At 41.0% G+C, this 19,171-nt stretch overlaps 1 protein-coding gene across 1 annotated transcript in view; it reads right to left on the bottom strand.

The window, feature by feature from the left end:
* Positions 1-171: 171 nt before the first annotated feature.
* Positions 172-19,171, bottom strand: part of bcl2b (BCL2 apoptosis regulator b) — a 37,704-nt gene continuing 18,704 nt past the window's right edge. The window contains exon 2 of the mRNA XM_042497777.1: positions 172-4,078. Coding sequence (XP_042353711.1) covers positions 3,941-4,078 — 138 coding nt within the window. The 3' untranslated portion in view covers positions 172-3,940. The remainder of the gene's footprint in view (positions 4,079-19,171) is intronic.

The raw sequence follows: 19,171 nt of genomic DNA, 5'->3' as shown, positions 1-19,171 counted from the left end.
AGGAGACTGTCACGTTGACACAGCCGAGCTTACAGTTCACAGCTGCGGATAGATAACAGATAATCAAAAGAGCACTGTTGATACAGTGCTCTCCATCTCTTATTCTCTTTCTGTCTTGCTGACACGCTCAGAGACGAAGTGGAGAATCGATAAAGAAGCAGACGCAACATGAACCTGGACTGCAGCTGCTTGAGAAATCTGGTTTATTAGGAACAATATGATCCCGCTAGCTTATCGTGGATATAGCAGTAAACAACAGAAACACAATTCACTTTTCTTTTTTTTTATAAGTGCTACAGGTTTGTGATTATAGACGTAAAACAGTACAGCAACCATGGCGCCTACATTCATATATGCACAGAGAATATAAAAATTACAGTATATTGCTGTTGAACTGTTCCTACTCCTGCTCATAAATCACCTGCTCTCTTACACACACACATCACTGGGAATATCACACACTGTGAGCTGCTGTAATGAGAAATGGGGTGGTTCATAGTGACGACTGAGACAAGGTTTAAGTCTGGCAGGTCAACATTTTACAGAGAAGCACTGAGTTATCATCGGAGCACAAAGCTGACAAAAGTTAAGCTGATATAGTACAGTAACACGAGACAAACCCTCCACAGAGAGATCATAAAACCTCACTGAATAAACTCAGTGAGGTGAAGCGACGTGTTCACCTCAAAAGGACAATCCACACCTAAATCAATATACATATTATTCTGCTTACCTGGAGCACTTTTTATCAGTCTAGATAGTCTTTGTGTGAGATGCCAGTTGTTGGAGATATTGGTGTTCGAGATGTCTGCCATCTTTCATATAAAATGTAACTGCTTGGCACTCAAGGAGGGAATTCAAAATAGAAAGAGTAATAATTGATCTTGTTTATAGTTGGCGGCGTTATATCAACAGTTTTACAGAGGTCTATTATAATGGTGGTGTATGAAGAAAATATATTTGGGGCTTCCGGGGATTTTGTTTTTTTGGAGCACCATGAGTGGCCACTGGGAAAAATTGGAAGCAAGGCTGAGCAGCTTTCCTGGGGGCATGTTGCATGCTTCCTCCTGAGCCGTGTTAAGGTTGGGTAACATGTTCTCACCCCAAGTCGTCTTACATTACAGCTTTGTCAGTGGACTTCCGTGTCTAAATGTTACATTTTAGGTATCCTTCTGCACCTGCTCTTTACGTTCTGGGATGCTGCTACTGTGATGGCAACAAATGCACATCTGGGTATGATGCAAACACCAGACTCAGGCATCAAAGTCTGAGTTTGTTCGACCCTTCCACCTCCCCTCCCGTCCGCCTCTCCGCCCTATAGGTGCCCTCATGCTCCTCATATTCCAATGATACTGACTGCTTTGCAACCTGATGCCCTCCTGCTGCATTTAATGCACACACAACCGGTTCCGTCTGGCTGTATTTTCAAGTGGCGCCACCCATGTATGTATCAAGCGGACGCGCCAGGTGTTGTCCGGCTGTCCGCCAGCATAAAATAACAACGCTACCAGATTTTTCTAGCTGTGTTCTGACTGGCTGTGTCGTCATCAAATACCATCCGGCTGTATTCATTTGCACGCAAAAGGTGCCTCTTCACGTCCTATTCTTACGCCAAAAGCACTGACAAAGTGGCTCTACTTTACGAGTTTGGAATGAGAACCAGCTGGGTTGGGGTGTGTTGAAGGAAAATAGTTCCTGCATGAAACTGCTCACAACAAGGTCTGTGAATTTCTTTAAAAACTGGTTTATGATTTCTGGATGTTGCTGATGAGCGTCTCTTTTTTTTTTTTTTTTTTTTTTTTTTTAGCTTTTAGGACCGCAAGCCAAATGCCAACTGGTTCCATTATATTGGAGAGAAGGCAGATATTTCTACGGCTGATATATCCAACACTTGGCAGCTCACACAAAAACAATCTAGACTGATAAACAGCACCGCAGGTAAGTAAAAATATATATATATTTTTTTGTTTTGGGGTGAAATGTCCCTTTAAGCTACTTTATGTTTTTATGGATTTTTTTAAATTAAAGATTAATACAAGTTAACTTTGGTTTCCAGCTCTCTAGAACTATACTGTAAATCTGTGGCAGTTTAAGCTGTATAAGTAAAAGTTAAATCAACAGTATAGCAGCCATAAGCCAATATTAATACAACACAGAAATTCACTTTAAAAAAAAAAAAAAACAACCATCTTTCTTGTTATAATAGCAGCCAGGGAAAATGTAGTTACAGTGTGATTCCATAGAATAGAAAAAAGTGAAAACAATTTTCATCAAAGTACTGTTAAAAAATCTGTGATCTGGTACCTCTCAATAAATAGAAAAATGCAACTCATTTGCTCTTATTTATCATCTCCTACACTACTCTGTTATAAATATGGTTACACATATTTATCATGTGAAGATTTTTTATCCATGCAACAAAGAAGATTTTCAATGACAGAGGAAAGAAAGAAAATCACTTATGTTCTATAACCAACTTGATAAGTACAACAAAATATTTTGGAGCGTTTGTGAGCAAATTTTTCTATCAGACTGTAACACAAGACAAACATCAATAAAACAAATCAATGACTGAATGCATTTGCAGACCCGGAGAAAAGGAACAGCTCAGGTTCCAGCAGACGGGACGTGTTGGCTGCTGCCGCGGTATTCCACTCAGTCATCTGTGGCCAAGCGAGGCTTTCTCAGTCAACAAGCGTCTTTGTCAGAGTGGATTGTAGCACTACAAGCTCGCTGTGGGGCCTCAGCAGCTGGAGGACACATATTGACAGGGTCAGCTCTCAGACCTTGGTGAGCCCAAACAATCTGACCACAGATGGAGAAAGAAAGCTGGTAGAAAATAGTTTTTGGAGTTGCTTGGTGTGAACATGGTGCTTTTAAAGGAGAGTAATTTCAGCAGAGGAACGTTCGAAACGCTTTGCTCGAGAAATGCACTCTTAAAATCTTTGTCACAGGGGCCTACTCCCTTCTTAAGATGCAAAATGCAATGTTTTTTTCACTTCTACCTCGCTCTTTTGTGCTGTGCTCAACAATTTTCTCAGTATGTTCATCAACGTGATTTTTATGCAACGTCAGGCATCTTCATTTTTCACTGCTTGAAAAATTCTCTATTTCCGCAGTACAAACCACACAATTTGGGGTTTTGCATGCTGCAAAAAAATTAAATCCAGCATAAAAATCAAGACACACTGCAAAAGCAGGATCAGCAGAGTTTTCCACCGGCCCCTCCTCTAAATATTGAAGGCCAGGGAGCGTATAATGGTGTGTTCAGAGTTCAGTGTCTGAGGAGTGAAAGCAGTAGAGACCCGCATTGGTTGTAGCAAGCTGTTTCCATTATACATTCTGAGCAGCTGTTCTGTGGAGGAAGTCCTTTGAAGGACGGCTGCAGGGTGGGGGGGTAACCGGAGTCCATAGTTCAAACGGGGTTCTTCACCCTAACAAGCAGGGGCGGAGCTGCAGCCATTTCCTCTCCGGCGTGGGGCATCATTGTCCCTGCACCCCCATCATCAAGGCCTCCAAATAGAGGTCCCGCATGAGCTCTGACACATGCAACGTCTACACTAACACTCAACATTCATGCTATAACTAGTATAGAAGCAGGCAGAACAAAAAAAAAAAGAAAAAAAGATGCATGCCGCTGATGCCACCTCCTTCCTCCTCAGTTCAGCTTAGCGCGATTACATCTAAGCTGCCTCTTTTCAAGACGTCCTTTGCTCTGTATGTGCATCTGGTTGCTTCAGTTGTTTTGATTTGTGTCTGTTTTGACATGGAAGGGCGAAGGAGAGGGAGCTTTCTGGGAGAGGGCTTTGAAGAGAGCCAGATTCGGAAGAGTCTGAAGGTTGTCTCTGAGGGGTCAGGGGCGTCTATGAAAAGGAAAAAGAAGAAGAGGCACGAGGAGCAGGATGAGGAATAAAGTCAAGCTGGTAGTAAGAGGGCTGGTTCACTTCTGTGTAAGGTACGCTCCGATGGTGAGGCTGGCAGCTCCGAGTGCAGCCAGGCCGAAGACCGTCTTGATGGAGGGCCAGGAGCAACTGAAGAGGGAGTCCCTCTGTCTGTCATACAGCTCCACAAAGGCATCCTGGAGGAGAGACAGGAGGAGAAAGACAGACACTTAATTGAGCTGTCAAAGAACTTGTGTTTATCTTTGTGTGCGGTCTTGCATCAGCTGGTTCTTTCATGGGTGGAGTCTTCTACAAAACACCATAAAGGCTCAGGCTGCTATTCCATTTGTTCCAACTGAAAACCTAAATATTGTGGCATTTAAAACAACAAAAAAAAATACATTTGACAAACTCAATAGCGATGTTTCTTCCCAGAAATCATGACCCAGTTACTCAAGATAATCAACAGGTTCATGTATAAACTATTCTCTTTCTACTTCTATTTTCTTTTCTTACCTGAATCAATGCGCAGAAGGAAGTGTGCATCTACTCTTGGAGCAGAGGCTCATGGTAAGCTCAGTGGCGCTGTGGTGAGCTAGCAGTAGATGCACGCTTCCTTCTGCACAGTAATACAGTTGGTTGGTGTTGTTTGGTAGAGAATAAGTAGTTTCCACATAAAACTGCTCACAACAAAGTTTGCAGATTATCTCGAGTCATGGTTTCTGGAAAGAGACATTGCTGAAGATGAATTCAGAATAGTGCGGCCTCATCATTTTAAGGATTGGTTCACCAAACAACATAACTGGTTTTGTTCTCTTTTTGCTGGTGGAGGGCAATTTTGGCAATTTTACTTTGATTTCATCCGGTTTTGAGATATCCGTCTCTGAGATTTGACGCCGGGGGAGAGAAATAATGTTGAAATAATACCCAAACAATATGTCAGCAACATTACGCAAGTTACTCTAACATAATCCACAGAATACACAGGACTACTTTTGTGGTAAACGCTGCTTCTTAATTTATTTTATTTTAATCTAAATGTTATTTTGCCAGAGATTAAAACTCTACTTTTCAACAGCAACCTGGCTTTAAAAGGGGCATAAACATAGAGTCAACAATAAACACAAACCCAACAGTCACACATCACAAATGATTAAGCTAACATCCAATTATAACGTGATACAACCCCCCTAAAACAACCCAAAAAAACCCCAAAAAGAAATAAACAAAAAGCATTTATAATACATAAACATACTGTGATCACCTGGTAGTAGATATCTCAAAATCTGAGCAAAAAAAACTATCTGCATGGCTGGATCTACCTAGTTGAAAGTAATTTGGGTGAACTGACCCTTTAACATGCAAATCCCTTGGCCGCCACCAAATATGGGTGGAAATAGAGTGTTATTACACCCATGCTTCAAGCAGATCCATTAATGTTCATCAGCTTACACACACACACTCCTACGCAGACAACCTCAGACGCCCTTCATGCACAGAGACAAAACACACCCAGAAACACACACTAAACAAACATGGGAATCACCAAAAAGAGCCCAACTGCATGTAGACACTTTTTTTAAGCATGTGGACAAGCGCTTGCAGCACTCAGGCATAAATATATTAATGTGATTCAGAGAGTGCACTGCTTTCTGCTGCTAACAGGAGTTTTGCTACAAATTTAGAGTGTGTGAGCCTGTTAGGGTCCGTGGAGCGAATACCATGGCTGTGTGTCTCTGACAAGGAAATACAGACATCTGCTCATAGGCAGTGACAGCAGGAACAGCTGGACAGGAAGTCATGGTGCTAAGCTCCTCGCTCTCACACACACACACACACACACACACACACACACACACACACACACATACACACACAAGTAGATTATCTTGAATGAGACGAGAATAGAGTGTGTTTTAAAGGGGTTTAAGAGAGGATATATCAACAGTTTCCTATTGAATATCAACTCTTTTGTGTTGTGGCTAACCAAATTAGTAGCAGTGTTTTAAAACTGTATTTGATGCCTCTGTTTTTAGCTTGACCTATCTGTGAACAATGGTGAATTGTTAAGTTTAATTCACTGCTACATTACTGTGTCAGTTCCCACGGGAATATATTATCATTCTATTTTAATCTGTCTTGATTTAACTCAATTTACGTGCAGTAATTATGTTTTGTGTAATTCTAACTGGAATACACGCGCTTTATTCGACCTTGATATAGCAGAAGCAAAACTGGGTCGTTATGTTGTTTTTCACAATTGTCAAATTTGAACATACAGTTTCCTTTTTATATATAAAAAAGGCCCACACAGGACTATAAAAAGGAGACATCCATTCTGAAGTGCTGTGGGAAGACAAAAGTATTTCCTGTTTCCTTCTCCTCCCTTCCCGTCCTGTCGCATTCCTGAGGCTGGGGGCCAGTCGGTGCCACAGAGGAGGAAGGATCAGCAGTTTCTTCCCACTTAAAGCCCTCTGGTGTCAAACACACTGCACTCCTAAATCAGTCTGCAATATCTTTAACCACGTGGCATTTCCTTTGTTGCAGCTTAGCGTTTTTAATTATTATCCAGGGCTGAAAACAAGAGTCCACAGACATGCCAGCAGCTCTGTGAGACTGAACTCTCCTGTGCTTTTAGGTAAATGCTAATCTCAGCATGCTAATATTCAAATTCTAGGCAGGTATAATGTTTCACCGTGCTAACATATTGTAATTAGCACTAAACACAAAGCTGAGGCCTAGTCCACACACACTGTTAAAAAAATCTCCATCCAAATTAAAACATATGAAAACAACTGAAGTGCTGTCAAGAGTATGCCAATTCAACAGGCAGTGATGTAACCATAAAGCTACACAAAGAAGAAGATAATGTTGGCCACTGAGAAGCCTGGAAAAAAAAAGAAAATTACCAGTAGGCTACTTGGAGCGGTGACATCTGTAGGGCATTCTGATGCCAATTTTCGTAGTGGTGAAACAGTGTAATTACACAGTCAAGTGATGCCCTGCAGGCTTAGAATACTTTTTTCCATTGTATTAGGCATTAACATTCTCAAAGAGCTGCATGATTTAATCATTTTATCATTTTATTCCAATTCAAGTTAGCAGAGTGCTAAACCTGAAGCAGAAGGCCTAAGTCATAGGAATGACCAAGCGAAAAAAAAGTTTTCCATTGCAGTGTTGTGAAATATGGCTTTTTCGAATCATGCAAGTGTAAAATTTTTTTTTGTGATAAATGGGAGTTTTTTTTAAAAAATGGATGTGTTTCCATTAGCTGTATTTTATATTCCCAATTTCAATTTGCGCAATTTGAGGGTTAAGAGGAACTACCTTATCCACTGATCTCCAGATGTCCATTTCACAATAAAAGTCTAGGGGAAAAGTCTTTTGTGGCCCAATGGTGTCACACAGTGAACCCAGAAGTTGTAATTCCATGTTTTGGCCACTATGTCAGATTGACTTCATAGCATGTTGCTGTTTGTGGGGGCATGGCAAACAAACATTGCCATTGCTAAGCCATGCTGTTTGCATGGCTAAAAATGGAAAGCAAAGTGTCAGATGGCTTTATTTTATAGAGAACTGTGAACAGGCCCTGTCTTTCAGTGATGACATCCTTCCTCTCTCCCCCTCCTCTGCAGGATTCAGGTATTAATTAGAGAACAAGCTCTTCAGTCAGACCTCCAGCTGAGGGGAATGTGTTAGCTGGCAAAAACACAGCCACTGCCTTTTTTTCTCTCTTTCCACCTACTGCAGGAAAATAACAGTTTGCTGAGGTAACAACACGAACCAGCCAACAGCTCCAGCAGCAAGTGTGTGTGTGTGACTGACCGCCAGCGAGGCCCGACAAAATGGCAAACTCATGATGCGTGTCCTCAATATGTCCCAGACGGTCAGCATAGATTATCTCCTATTTAAGTCTGAAACAAAAGCGGGCCAATTACGGTAAGAGGTTCATAAGAGCGATGATGGATGTTTAAAAGAATCCCACAAGGACGCGGATGGTAATAACTCCAGACTGACCCAGGGGAGAGACAGAGGAGGGAGGGGGGGTGTCAGGTGGATATCATGAGACTGAGGCATGCTCCTGGAACTTTTTCACCCACATGTTAGCAAGCAGTGCTGCCTCAACCATGTGAGCTGTGTGGAAAAACAAACTTTGGTACTTTATTTCCTCTCCCTCTTTCTGTATTGACTGTCATTATGAAGCCTTTGAATAAAATGATAATAAGCAGCTGGCAAAGGAGGGCACAGAAAGTTTGCAGGGACAGGAAAGGACAAAACATCTGCATTCATCAGATCAACAAAAGACTCTATAATCCTCAAAAAAACTCATCTGACTGCCCCGCAGCAAACCATCTGCCAGCGACAGCAGGTGTGCATCTGGGACATAAAGTCCAGGCTGCAGTCCTCCACAGTATTCATTTTTTGGATCAATGGCTTTATAAAGGTCACAGCCGCCCTACAGAAGCCAAGAATCCAATGGGAAAATGCCTGGCCAGGTTTACACACTCCCTTTCCTTAGTTTTTACTGCACACAATGAATCCCTCGGAGAGACGCACACAGAGCAAAGGAGTCAGACTTGAGAGGATCCCAAACTCAGCCATCGGGTGGCAACTCGCTGCCCGAGTGTCATGGTTACCCCGGCTGGAAGCTTCACACATGATTTGCTTTTCTCACCAGCGGGAGAGCGCCTGTCCTCGACCTCTGATTTGTTTTTCACATGATTTAGACCTCTGAGTTTTTCTCATGAACACAAAGGGATTTTATTTTGCACTGTTGTTTCTTCTGCTAATTTAACCCCGTGAAACCTAAGAAATTGGTTTGATTTCATTCAAAAAGACACGAGTAGAATGCAACTAGCAACTTTACAACTCATGACCCAAATATTGGCAGAAAAATTGTAAAACATTCACAAGGAAATGACCTGAAAACAAGCCAAAAAAGTAAAAACAAAAAATAACAAGGGAAAAAAATAAAAAAATATATACATGTGTATTTTATTATATTTTTAGTGACATAATTTTAAATATATTTTTCTGGACATGTTTTCCCAATTTTCTGGATAATTTTCTAGTAATCCTCCCCTCTTTTTAAAAACTAATTTATGGGTAATTTTCCTGTCACCTTTTAATAATTTCTTGCAATTTGTGGGAAATTTCTTATCAAATTGGTCATTGCCTTCTTCTCCTTGTTTTAGAAAGAAATCAAACCAATGAGCCCAGGTCCAACAGCTTGTGAAAGGAGTCTGAATGCAGCACAAGAAAACCAGGTTTTAAGGGGTTAAAGGGTAACAGGAAATGCCAAACATTTGCCAGTTCCTCTGGGTATCCCCCTGCTTTTGGGGATGATTGCTTGACTTGTGTGGAAGATAATGAGTCATCTTGTGTGCTCGGCCAGCCCTGTTTAAAAAAAAAAACCCAAGCAACGCTTTGCCAAAACAGAAAAATGATTAGGCAGTCATCTCTGTTTTGGGACGTTTCTGGGTAATTGCGGGCAGACTGAGACTAAGAGAAAGGGAAGTGGGTTAAAGTTCAACTTGTAATTAAAGTGCCTGTTGTGGCTTTGCTGCTATATTCACCTCTGAACCGAGCTTTTCCCCACGCTCTGTTTATTTCCTAAGCATCCACATAGTAACGTACTTATAATATTGCATACGCTGCTGCTGCCCCTCTTTGATTTTCTAATGAGCTTCTTGCAGACATCTCTGCAGCTAATTAAAGTCAAACAAAACTCCCATTTCAGGAGCCGAGGGAGAGTAATGGGAGATAAAAAAAAAAATGCAAGGAAGGCATTAATGTCCTTTGTAATTGATCTGTTTTGATCCAAATATACACTAATATCTCTCTCTTTTATGTTTGTATGTAATTATTTCATGTACATACATGCTTGCAATGCATACAGAAAAAACCTTCTCCAGACACAATGGGTGACAGGACAGCAAGCCTCTCGTCTGGCAGCAAGGTCAGGTTCGATCAAGTCTCTGGAGTGTCATCCATCGACCGGGCTGGCAAAAATGAGATGACGGAGGAGTTTGTTGCGATACTCATTACCCAGTAAATCCCCCTGTGTCAGCAGCACCAAACAGCTTGGAGCTGAGGACGCTGAGCCCTTCACCGCACTGTGACAATACTGCAATACTTGGAAACAACAAGCTCGCAGCCAAGTGATGATGACAAACTGGGTGGAAAGCTGTACAAATCTGGAAAATACGCCCAATAATTGCACAAACTTTTAGTGGATCTGTCTACAGCAAAACAAGGATGCTTCTTGAAGCCCAAACCCCTAAGCACCCTTCACCCCTACCACTAGCCCTTACCCCTCTGTTTTTAACGTCAAAGGGCAGAGTGTCCCGATTCTTGTTGCGATGGAGGGGTAGGTCGACGTGTTAGGGCTATGGCTTTTCAAACAGAAGTTTGATGAGAAATCATCTGCGAGATGTCTGTACGAGCAACAAAAGAAACCTACAAATGCATTTTCTTCATTAACCCTGAAAACCTGAATCGACATCAAGTTTCTTTGAACATCAACTTCAAATTTTATTGTTTATCTAATGCATGTCTGTCTGTTCTGGAAGAGGGATCCCTTTTCAGACGCTATTCTTTAAGTTTCCACCATTTTTATTTCTATTTTTAACGTTACAGGGTTTTTTTGGGGGAGTTTTTCTTAGTCAATGTCAGAGTCTAAGGACAGAGGGATGTTGTATGCTGTAAAGCTCTCTCAGGCAAATTGTGATTTGTGATAATGGGCTTTATAATTAAAATGGAATCGAATTATTACAATTATATATTTTATAATATTTTACAAAATTGTTATTGTTATTATTATTAAAGTGTTTTTTTTTCAGGTCATTGCCTAATTCTAAAAAATATACTTTTCTAATATCTAAGTAATTTTCTTGTACTTTTTACAATTTCTGTTTTCTTCTAAAAATAAAAAATAATAAATAATGAAATAGATAACATAAGATATTTATTGTCATTGTTTAAGGAACAAAAGTCAGTTTGGTGACTCATCAGCACAAGAACAAACAAACAATGGAAATAAATAATGACTACAAACACCATTTTTGGGTCATTTGTTGGGGGGCCAGGAGGGCAATTTCAGTTCTGTCTGATAATTTGTGCTTTCTTTTGTGTCTGACTATTGAATCCATATGTAGGCTTACCATTTCTACACATAATGTTTACGGGAATGTTTTGATGTTGTAGGATCAGGTATTTACACTAGTTGGCGCTGTTCAGGAAGCTGGTCGTTTTGTGGTTGAGAGAGAAGAAGAAGAGTCCAGCTCGTGAGGTTCGGACGGTTTGGACTTCGCTAAAGTCCGGAGGGAAACTGTTACTCTTTCTCACACAAACGTCGCTTATATCAGCGTCGCTGTATATCGGCTCGGCATAAAATGTTGAATCTACCTTAATGACGCAGTTAATGTTGCACGTGCCCAGCAGGCTAATTACCTCAATGAAACACCTGAGTTGTCGCGTGAGGCAGGTGCGGTCTGTGTTAGCCTGACTGCGGCTAATAAGCTAAAGTGCTAACGTGGATTTGCAAGCGGACTTTTTAATGTTTTTGATAACAAACCTTGGTGTGACTGAGTTTAGCTCAACGTGTTGGACAGCTTTGAGGAACGAAGTGGAGCAGAGACGCCTGTGGACTGGTTTTACTGGGACAGAGTGGCTAAAGGACTGGTTATGCTTTGGACATGGACATGGACATGGAGCAGATTAAAATGAGGACTTCGCGGTGCACCAGCTCACACAGTGACATGCAGACAGGTGAGTACAAATCCCCAGATGATACTTTTTCAGCAACCTTTATGATACGGTGTGGTCTCTCCTCTGCTGTAGTGCATTGATACTCAATTTACGGCCCGCGGGCCAAATCCGGTTCCCCAACCACTTTGTAATTAGCAATAAAAATAAAGTGGTTCAATAATTTATGTACACTTAACTTGGTGCCAGAGTGCAAAGACGGGATCAAAATAGAGCTTGTTTATTAAAACAGTGCCAGTGGAGGACCCCCCCCCCCCCCCCACACACACACACACACACAAACACACACACACACAAACACAACCAGACAAAGGTCCTTGCCAAGCCCCTAATGTCCTAAAATCCTCTAAAAGTCCTAAAAACTGAGAAATGTCCTGAAATCCTAGAAAAGTCCTAAAATTCATAAAATCTGAGAAATTGACTAAAACCCTAGAAATGTTCCAACATCCAAGAAATGTCCTAAATCCCAGAAAATTCTAAAATTTAAGAAATGTCCTGAAATACTAGAAATGTCCTTAATCTTAGAAACATCCTTAAATCATAGAAATTTACTAAAACCCTAGAAATGTGACAAAATCCTAGGTGTACTAAAAAAAAAAAAAAAATCCTAGGTGTACTAAAATCCTAGAAATGTCCTTAAGTCCTAGAAACGTCCTGAAATCCTAAAAACATCCTAAATTTGAGAAATGTCCTAAAATCCTAGAAACATGTATGGGGCTGCTGCGACTGGCCCCTGACCTCCTGTCATTTAGGAAAAGTGGCCCCCAAGCGAAGTTGAATATCTCTGCTGTAGTGTTTGTGGCTGCTGCTGCTGTGCAGTTGATATTGTTTCAGCAGCTCCATGTTGTTTGCCTTGGTGATGATTTATTTCACGGTTGGTTCAATAAGAAGTGTCAGGTTAAATAATTTAAGCTTAATATTGCTTTTTTCACCTGCTGCGGGTGTTCATAGCGTTTGTATTTGTTGGATGCTGAACTGATTGACTGGTTGTATCCACAGGCTGCAAAGTTTAATTTACTTTTGGTTTGGACGTAAGAGATCCTGTTGCGTTTATTGTACGTTGACATTTGAACTTTGCCAAGAACCCCCGTACATTTTAACTGACCTACTTTCTACTTTTGCAAAATTTTTACACAAGTTGATGTATGATGTTGGATTTTTTGCTGATATTCGATATGCCAATATGTAACAACTCATTTGGCTGATAACCAGTACCATTATATCAACTTTTTCACCCACTTAATTTAAGTCATCATTAAGTCTCTTCTGTAGAGGTTTTAACATCATATTATGCATACTCTTATTGTGACGGCCCACCAGCAGATGGACACAAAAGATACAATGCTTTTCAATAAATGTAAATACTGCGCAAATAAGAGAAAAAATTAAACTTTGGTTTGATGTTTTGTAGGTGTTCACTTTGTCAACTTAAAAAAAATCTGTTTCCGATATTTCATTTTAAAGCCAGTATTGGCCAGTACATACATACATAACATGACGATATTATCATGCATCCCTATATATTTGGGCTGTCACGGTACCAAAAATCCATTAGTCTGTACCAATATCATCAATTTACACAATCTTCGATACCAAATTCAATACCACAGTGTTAAAAAAAAAAAAAAAGAAAGTGAAAAGTAAAGTTTGGGCTTGAGCTGGTGTGTGTTTAAGCAGCATTTCTGCTGAAATTAAAAATTGTCAGCACATTCAAAACCATCCTGTCCAGCTTCTGATTCTGTCCAGTTAGGCTAATGGCTTTGCAATAATAATAGTAATACACCGACAGCCCCTTTCTTTCTGTGTCTGTAAAGCAACGCTGCTCGCACTTTTCTAACACAACACGCACAGAAGTAGGACAGCTAAAAGAAGGTGCACGCCTGAAGCACCGGGGCGCTGTGCCAAAATCAACAATAGCTGCGTGCCGGCCTTGTCTTGAGCAGTGACACTGTTGTCAGAAGAAAAGTCTGACATGATGGTGGTAAAAGCAAGTCTAATCCAAATGCTAGTCTAGATAGTCCACGGTGATTTGTGTCACGCAAATGCACGCTGCCCATTTCTCCCTCTCTCCCATCACGCTCCCCCTCAATCTCTCCAAACGTTGGATGTTTGTTGTAGCGACAGAGAACTTTAAACTTGGCATCTACGCTTTTGCAGAAAAACAAGTACCGTCACATTTGCAAAATGTTGGTACCGGCTTGGTACAGAAGTATTGGTTCTGTTGACATCACTACTATCTAGTGTCGTCTATTGGCTGTAAGTGTGAGGGCAGTGACGTTTACAACATTTGAAACTAAGATTTTCATATGTAAAAGGGGTATACATGAGCTCTTTAAAGGGATATTACTCAAATATGACGTGGTGAGAGAATTAAGCACCACCAGTATCTTTAGAAAACTTGACATTGACACATCCTTTAAAAATGTCAGGCCTTTTAAACAGTCCTATAAATCCACCCATAGAGTTAAGAGCCATTTAAATGTGCAGACAGCATGATAACTGCAGAGTAATATCAGTCTGTCTGATAAAACAAAGCAGAGCGTAAATCCTGTCTTGAAACAAAAGAAACCTTTTTAATTAGCTTTCGTGTTGCGTGTCACCTGAAGACTCAGGTTTCATACTCGGCGATGTACTTTGATCGGACTGAACTGTAAAGGGGAGAAACAGTCTTGGCGTTGGATGCTACCCTAAAGGCTCATAAATATTCAAATGTACGTCAGCAGCAGCATTTGTGTTTACAAAACAGTACGCTCTCCCGTGGGAGTGAGCCTGCTCTACTGGAACATGAAATGTGATCGCCAGTAAATCACCCACACTCCTCATGACACTCTGTGTTTTTTATTGTCTCCATTATTCATTGTCTAAACCAGCCAGATAAATGAGGACTGTAACTTTACACATGAGACTTTGGTTTCTTTGGAGATGAATAACGCTTCGGTAAACCTGGTTTTTATCTCATCAAGGAGGCAGGAGAGGAACCACTGGAGTTAAACCATCCAATTTGTGCAGCAGCGTCGAGGTTTTTTTTTCTTTTTTTGGGAGTGCAGACAGATTTTGAATGAACAAACATTTCTGATCTATTCACTTTACCTCCACTGAGCAGTTATATGATCCTTGCAGGCTCTTTATTCTTGTTGAGGCCATTGATTTTTATTGAACTGCTTTGATCCAACATGAAATGAAGGACTGAGTGACCTTGCAGGCTCAGAGAGGTGAGGGTGTGTGGATGGATGCTGAGAGAGTTTTTGCTCTCCTGTCACTCCTGCACTTCTGAGAATTAATACGAATACATACGAATTAATTTTGTTAAATTTATATGGCCGTGTGTACGCCTGCTTCTGTTTTATAAATCTCGATCTGTGTAGCACTGGGCGCACAGGCCTCATTTCCATAGCCACAGTTCACCATAAATGGATGTAGAAATGCCCTCAAACATCCGTTTGCATATTGCGTGCCCCTCGAACGTTCATTACATCTGTTTTTGAGAAATACAGTAAAGCAAGTGCAATTTCACCGACTGCTCTGCATAGGTGAGGTTCTCTAACGGTGTTAGAGCAGCCGTCATTTTTCAGTGCAGCTCAGTTCCATTCACTTCAATTTCACTATTTGTCTCAGAGGGAAATTTGTGTTGCAGCAAGTGGAAATACATAGTAAAAACACATAAAAGCACAAAAATATGAGAGAAACACACAATATTTGACATGAATCTGTACACAGGATGACTTGCACCTATGCACATTCACGCTCCACAGGACTGATAAGTGTCTGCCATAACTCCATTGGGCCAATAATAATTCAGTGAGTGTCTAATATGACAAACACCTCTTAATAACTTAACCATTTCCATTGTAATATACATTACACTATCAACAGGTCATGGCTGTGATGTATACTGCATTGGAAATGGTTATTTTTATTATAAGGTGTTTGTCATATTCAATACTCACTCGCTAAGTTATTACAGGCCCTATGGAGTTACGCACAGCTGTGAATATTTGTAGCATCTTTACCACTAATTCATTAGTGCAAATCATTTTTGCTGCGATATCTTGATCATCAGTATTATTAAATGTCAGAAGGACAATCAATTTATAGCGGCCATGTGGAAACTAACTTTACAAAATGCTCCACATGATAAAATGAAATGATCCCTAACAGGGAAATGAATGTTAATAAAAAATAATGCTAAATTATATCACTCAACTAATTTAAAATTAAATCTATAATAATATAATAAAAATAATAACACAATCAGTGAAAGTGGAAAACATCCTAAAGACAACGTTTTTTCTCTCAACTTTTATTTAATCTCCATCAAATCATATTAGCTCCAGCCAAAACTCTTTGTACGTCTGCGCTGAAGAATGCTTGAAGTACGCACATTTTCACTGCACACTCCTCATTTATTAATACCAGTTTATGTGCAGGAAAAGGCATATGCATGTTTTTTGCGCGTGCACATCATTTATGCATCTGGCCCTTGGTTTATCTGCCCTAAAGCTCTGAGTGTATCATTTGCAATCAGTCACTTCAGCATGCCGAACAAAGAGACATCAAAGCAAAGAGAGACGATCCTTTTCTCTCACAATAAATCAGACAACTGCTGCTGCTCGGTCAATACATCTCTTTCATTCTGTGACTTTGACCTTGAAACCTTTTTCAAAATGAACAATCGATCCTAAATCCTTCACAGTTGCCAAAACTTGGCACAATGGCTTCCTCAAATAGATACAATGAAGCTGAAAGGGGATGTCTGCCTCGTCTGAGGATGTCTGCGCTGAGCCCATCCGGCCCCTGAGCGGAGGAGGAAGTGACAATAGTTGAAGCCGCAAGACTTCAGTGCTGCTATAAATATCAGGCTTCAAATGAGCTCCTGGTTCAGGGCTGCCCGCTCTAATAAAACGACTCACATGTCCACTGCTCAGCCCGTTTAAAAGGCCACCGATGACGCGTGAGAGCAGAGGAGAGCGTGGAAAAGAGCCCGCTGAGTCATCATCCACGCTTGTGGAGGCTGGTGTGTTTGGAGTGCATTAAACCTGGCTTGAGTGGCTTTCCAGTAAAGACAGGATGTCTGCCACTTGGATGTCTAATAGCTTTCTGTTTTCTCCAAGGAAGCCTTGCTCAGTACATCGGCTGTTCCAGTGACGTGTCTGTGGCTTCAGAAATCCATGTAAGCGTGTGAAAGCCAAAAACCTGTGGTGGTTTTTTTCTGAGATAATTGTGTGAGCTCTCCCTCTCCATGGGTTGTTTTGTTCATTTTTTTTCACTCAGGAATTCAAGGGCACTTGTATAAAGAGCCACTTGGTAAATTAAAGTAGTATCTGTGGCATTTGAAATGTGCGGAAGCACTCACAGAGGCGATGCTATTCTGCACATGCACTGCGGTTTGGGTTAAAGATTAAACACAGAGGAAAAACTTTCACATTTCAAGCTGCTCTATAAGCTTCAAAGGTCCGGTGTATAGGATTTAGGGAGATATATTGGCAGAAATGGAATATAATATAATACAAGCTGTTCTCATAAAGTAATGCACCCAAATTTGTACATATCCCACGTATTTGAAAGGCTGCAATGATGTGACCAATGTGCTGATGAGTAAACAAGGAAGCAGTCCTAAGCGCTCCTGTAAAGAGTCAGGTTGGGATGGTGAATAAGTCCCAAAAACACTGACTTTCCATAGGGATTTTCCCATGGAGATATGTTTTCAGAACCGTATGAACTTTGAGTGATCTTTTGGTCATTTAAAGGTATGTCCTCACCATTTTTACTCTTAAACCTCCGTGACAAAATACGTTCATCACATAACTGTACATTAAGGATGTAATGTTCGTGATCTTCTAATTCGCAGGATATCATACAAACCATTTTATGAGGATACGTTGTAAAACGAGTATGATATCTTTATATAAGCATCTGAAAATAAGAATTGCTGCTATTCCGTGACCTTAGAATGAGCTGTTTATATCTACATAGGCAGCAGGTGCTTATTTACGGAGATCGCCATGTTGCAGCGTCATGTTTCTACAGTAGCCCAGAATGGACAAACCAAACCTTGACTCTACATAGGGCCATTAGCTCTTTGTATCAGCCACCGTAGTTAGCCGCCCGTCTGTGATCGGAGTGTTGGAAAAACAATTGTTTTTCAATGTATACGTGCTTTATTTGGGTTTTTTTTTTACCTTTTTTAATTACCTGGCCCATTTGTTTTGAAGAAAGAGGGACCTTTACGGATAATTTGTCCCCTGCTTAATCCCTCCTGCACGTCTGGATCTTAAGTTGTCAGAGAAAAAGGGGTGAGCACTCATTAGCAGGTGCTAGGCTAGCAGCTGGACTCCGACATGTCGAAAATTGTCAGAGAATTACTGATTTGAAATGTGAAACTGTGTTATTCAGTGTTCTCAAAAGCTTAATCACCTGGTCCGTTTGTTTTGGAGAGGAAGAGTTCTCTACAGATAATTTGTCTCACTGTAAAAACCTCCTGAAGTATAAACACTGAAGAAATTCTAACAAGGATAAGTTTCAGCTGGTTGCAATCTTCACTGCTAGATGCCATTAAATCTCACTAAATCTACACTGGACCTTGAAATTAGCCTCACATTTCAGTGCACAGGAACCAGGGTATCTCTTATTTTTGGAAAAACAAGGGAGCGTGGGAGACCCCCCATAGCTGAGCCGCTTTGCCTGATTGGCTCAGATAGAAACCTCTGATAGAGACCGTGGGAACCAGCAGATTCCCAGGTGGCCTGTTGCTTCTCCTCTGACAAACAGAGCCCATGGGAGAGGCTCATTTCCTGCGACAAGGGCGGCATGCTGCTGCAAACCTTAAAAGTCACATTCACTGACCCCTGAAGATCTCAAGACCACACAACCACCGTCTCAAATGCAATGGAGCTGAAAATAGACCAACTGATGCGAGCCAAAAACGACTACTGTATATGGTGTAATGAATGGGATGTGTGGGAACACCATCTGCAGCACGCTCGGTGTGCAGCTCATGTGGTCGCTGATTGTCCTGAAGTCACCCCAAAGAAATGAAGTCACTTGGTTTTCTTGAAACGGTTGCATTCAGCTGTTCCGTTGTTGTGGTTTTGTTGCGTCAAAGGAGCCCATATGTAACAGGATGACACAATACTGATCTTCAAAAGGGTGCTTTTTGGGCAGCAGTGACTGACTGAGTCTTTGTAAAAGAGCTTGACAGTTCACTTAGTGTTAAGTCACTTCCTGTGCCAGATGCTGTGGGGATGACATCACTGTCTGGTTTGAGACTATGGCTTCTCTGTGGTAGAGCCAAGTATGGTTAAATCACAGACTCTGTGCGGGTTACTAGGGAAAGACTAGAGGCAAGCCAAACATGAAGTCACACTAATACCGTGGAGAAAGGGAGGGGGAAGCTGCAGCAGAGAGCTGCAGTTGGTTAGACACTGTAACTAAGAGGTTTGTGTTTGTTTTGAACCATTAACTGACTCCTAAATCTTCGCTCCAAGTCTAAGAAACGGCAAACTGTAACAAATGCGCACGCTTTA

Source organism: Plectropomus leopardus, chromosome 12, assembly GCF_008729295.1.
Source record: "Plectropomus leopardus isolate mb chromosome 12, YSFRI_Pleo_2.0, whole genome shotgun sequence".
In the NCBI taxonomy this organism is placed as follows: domain Eukaryota; kingdom Metazoa; phylum Chordata; class Actinopteri; order Perciformes; family Serranidae; genus Plectropomus; species Plectropomus leopardus.
Note: the sequence above shows the minus strand (reverse complement) of the source record. Positions and strands in the feature narration are given on the sequence as shown.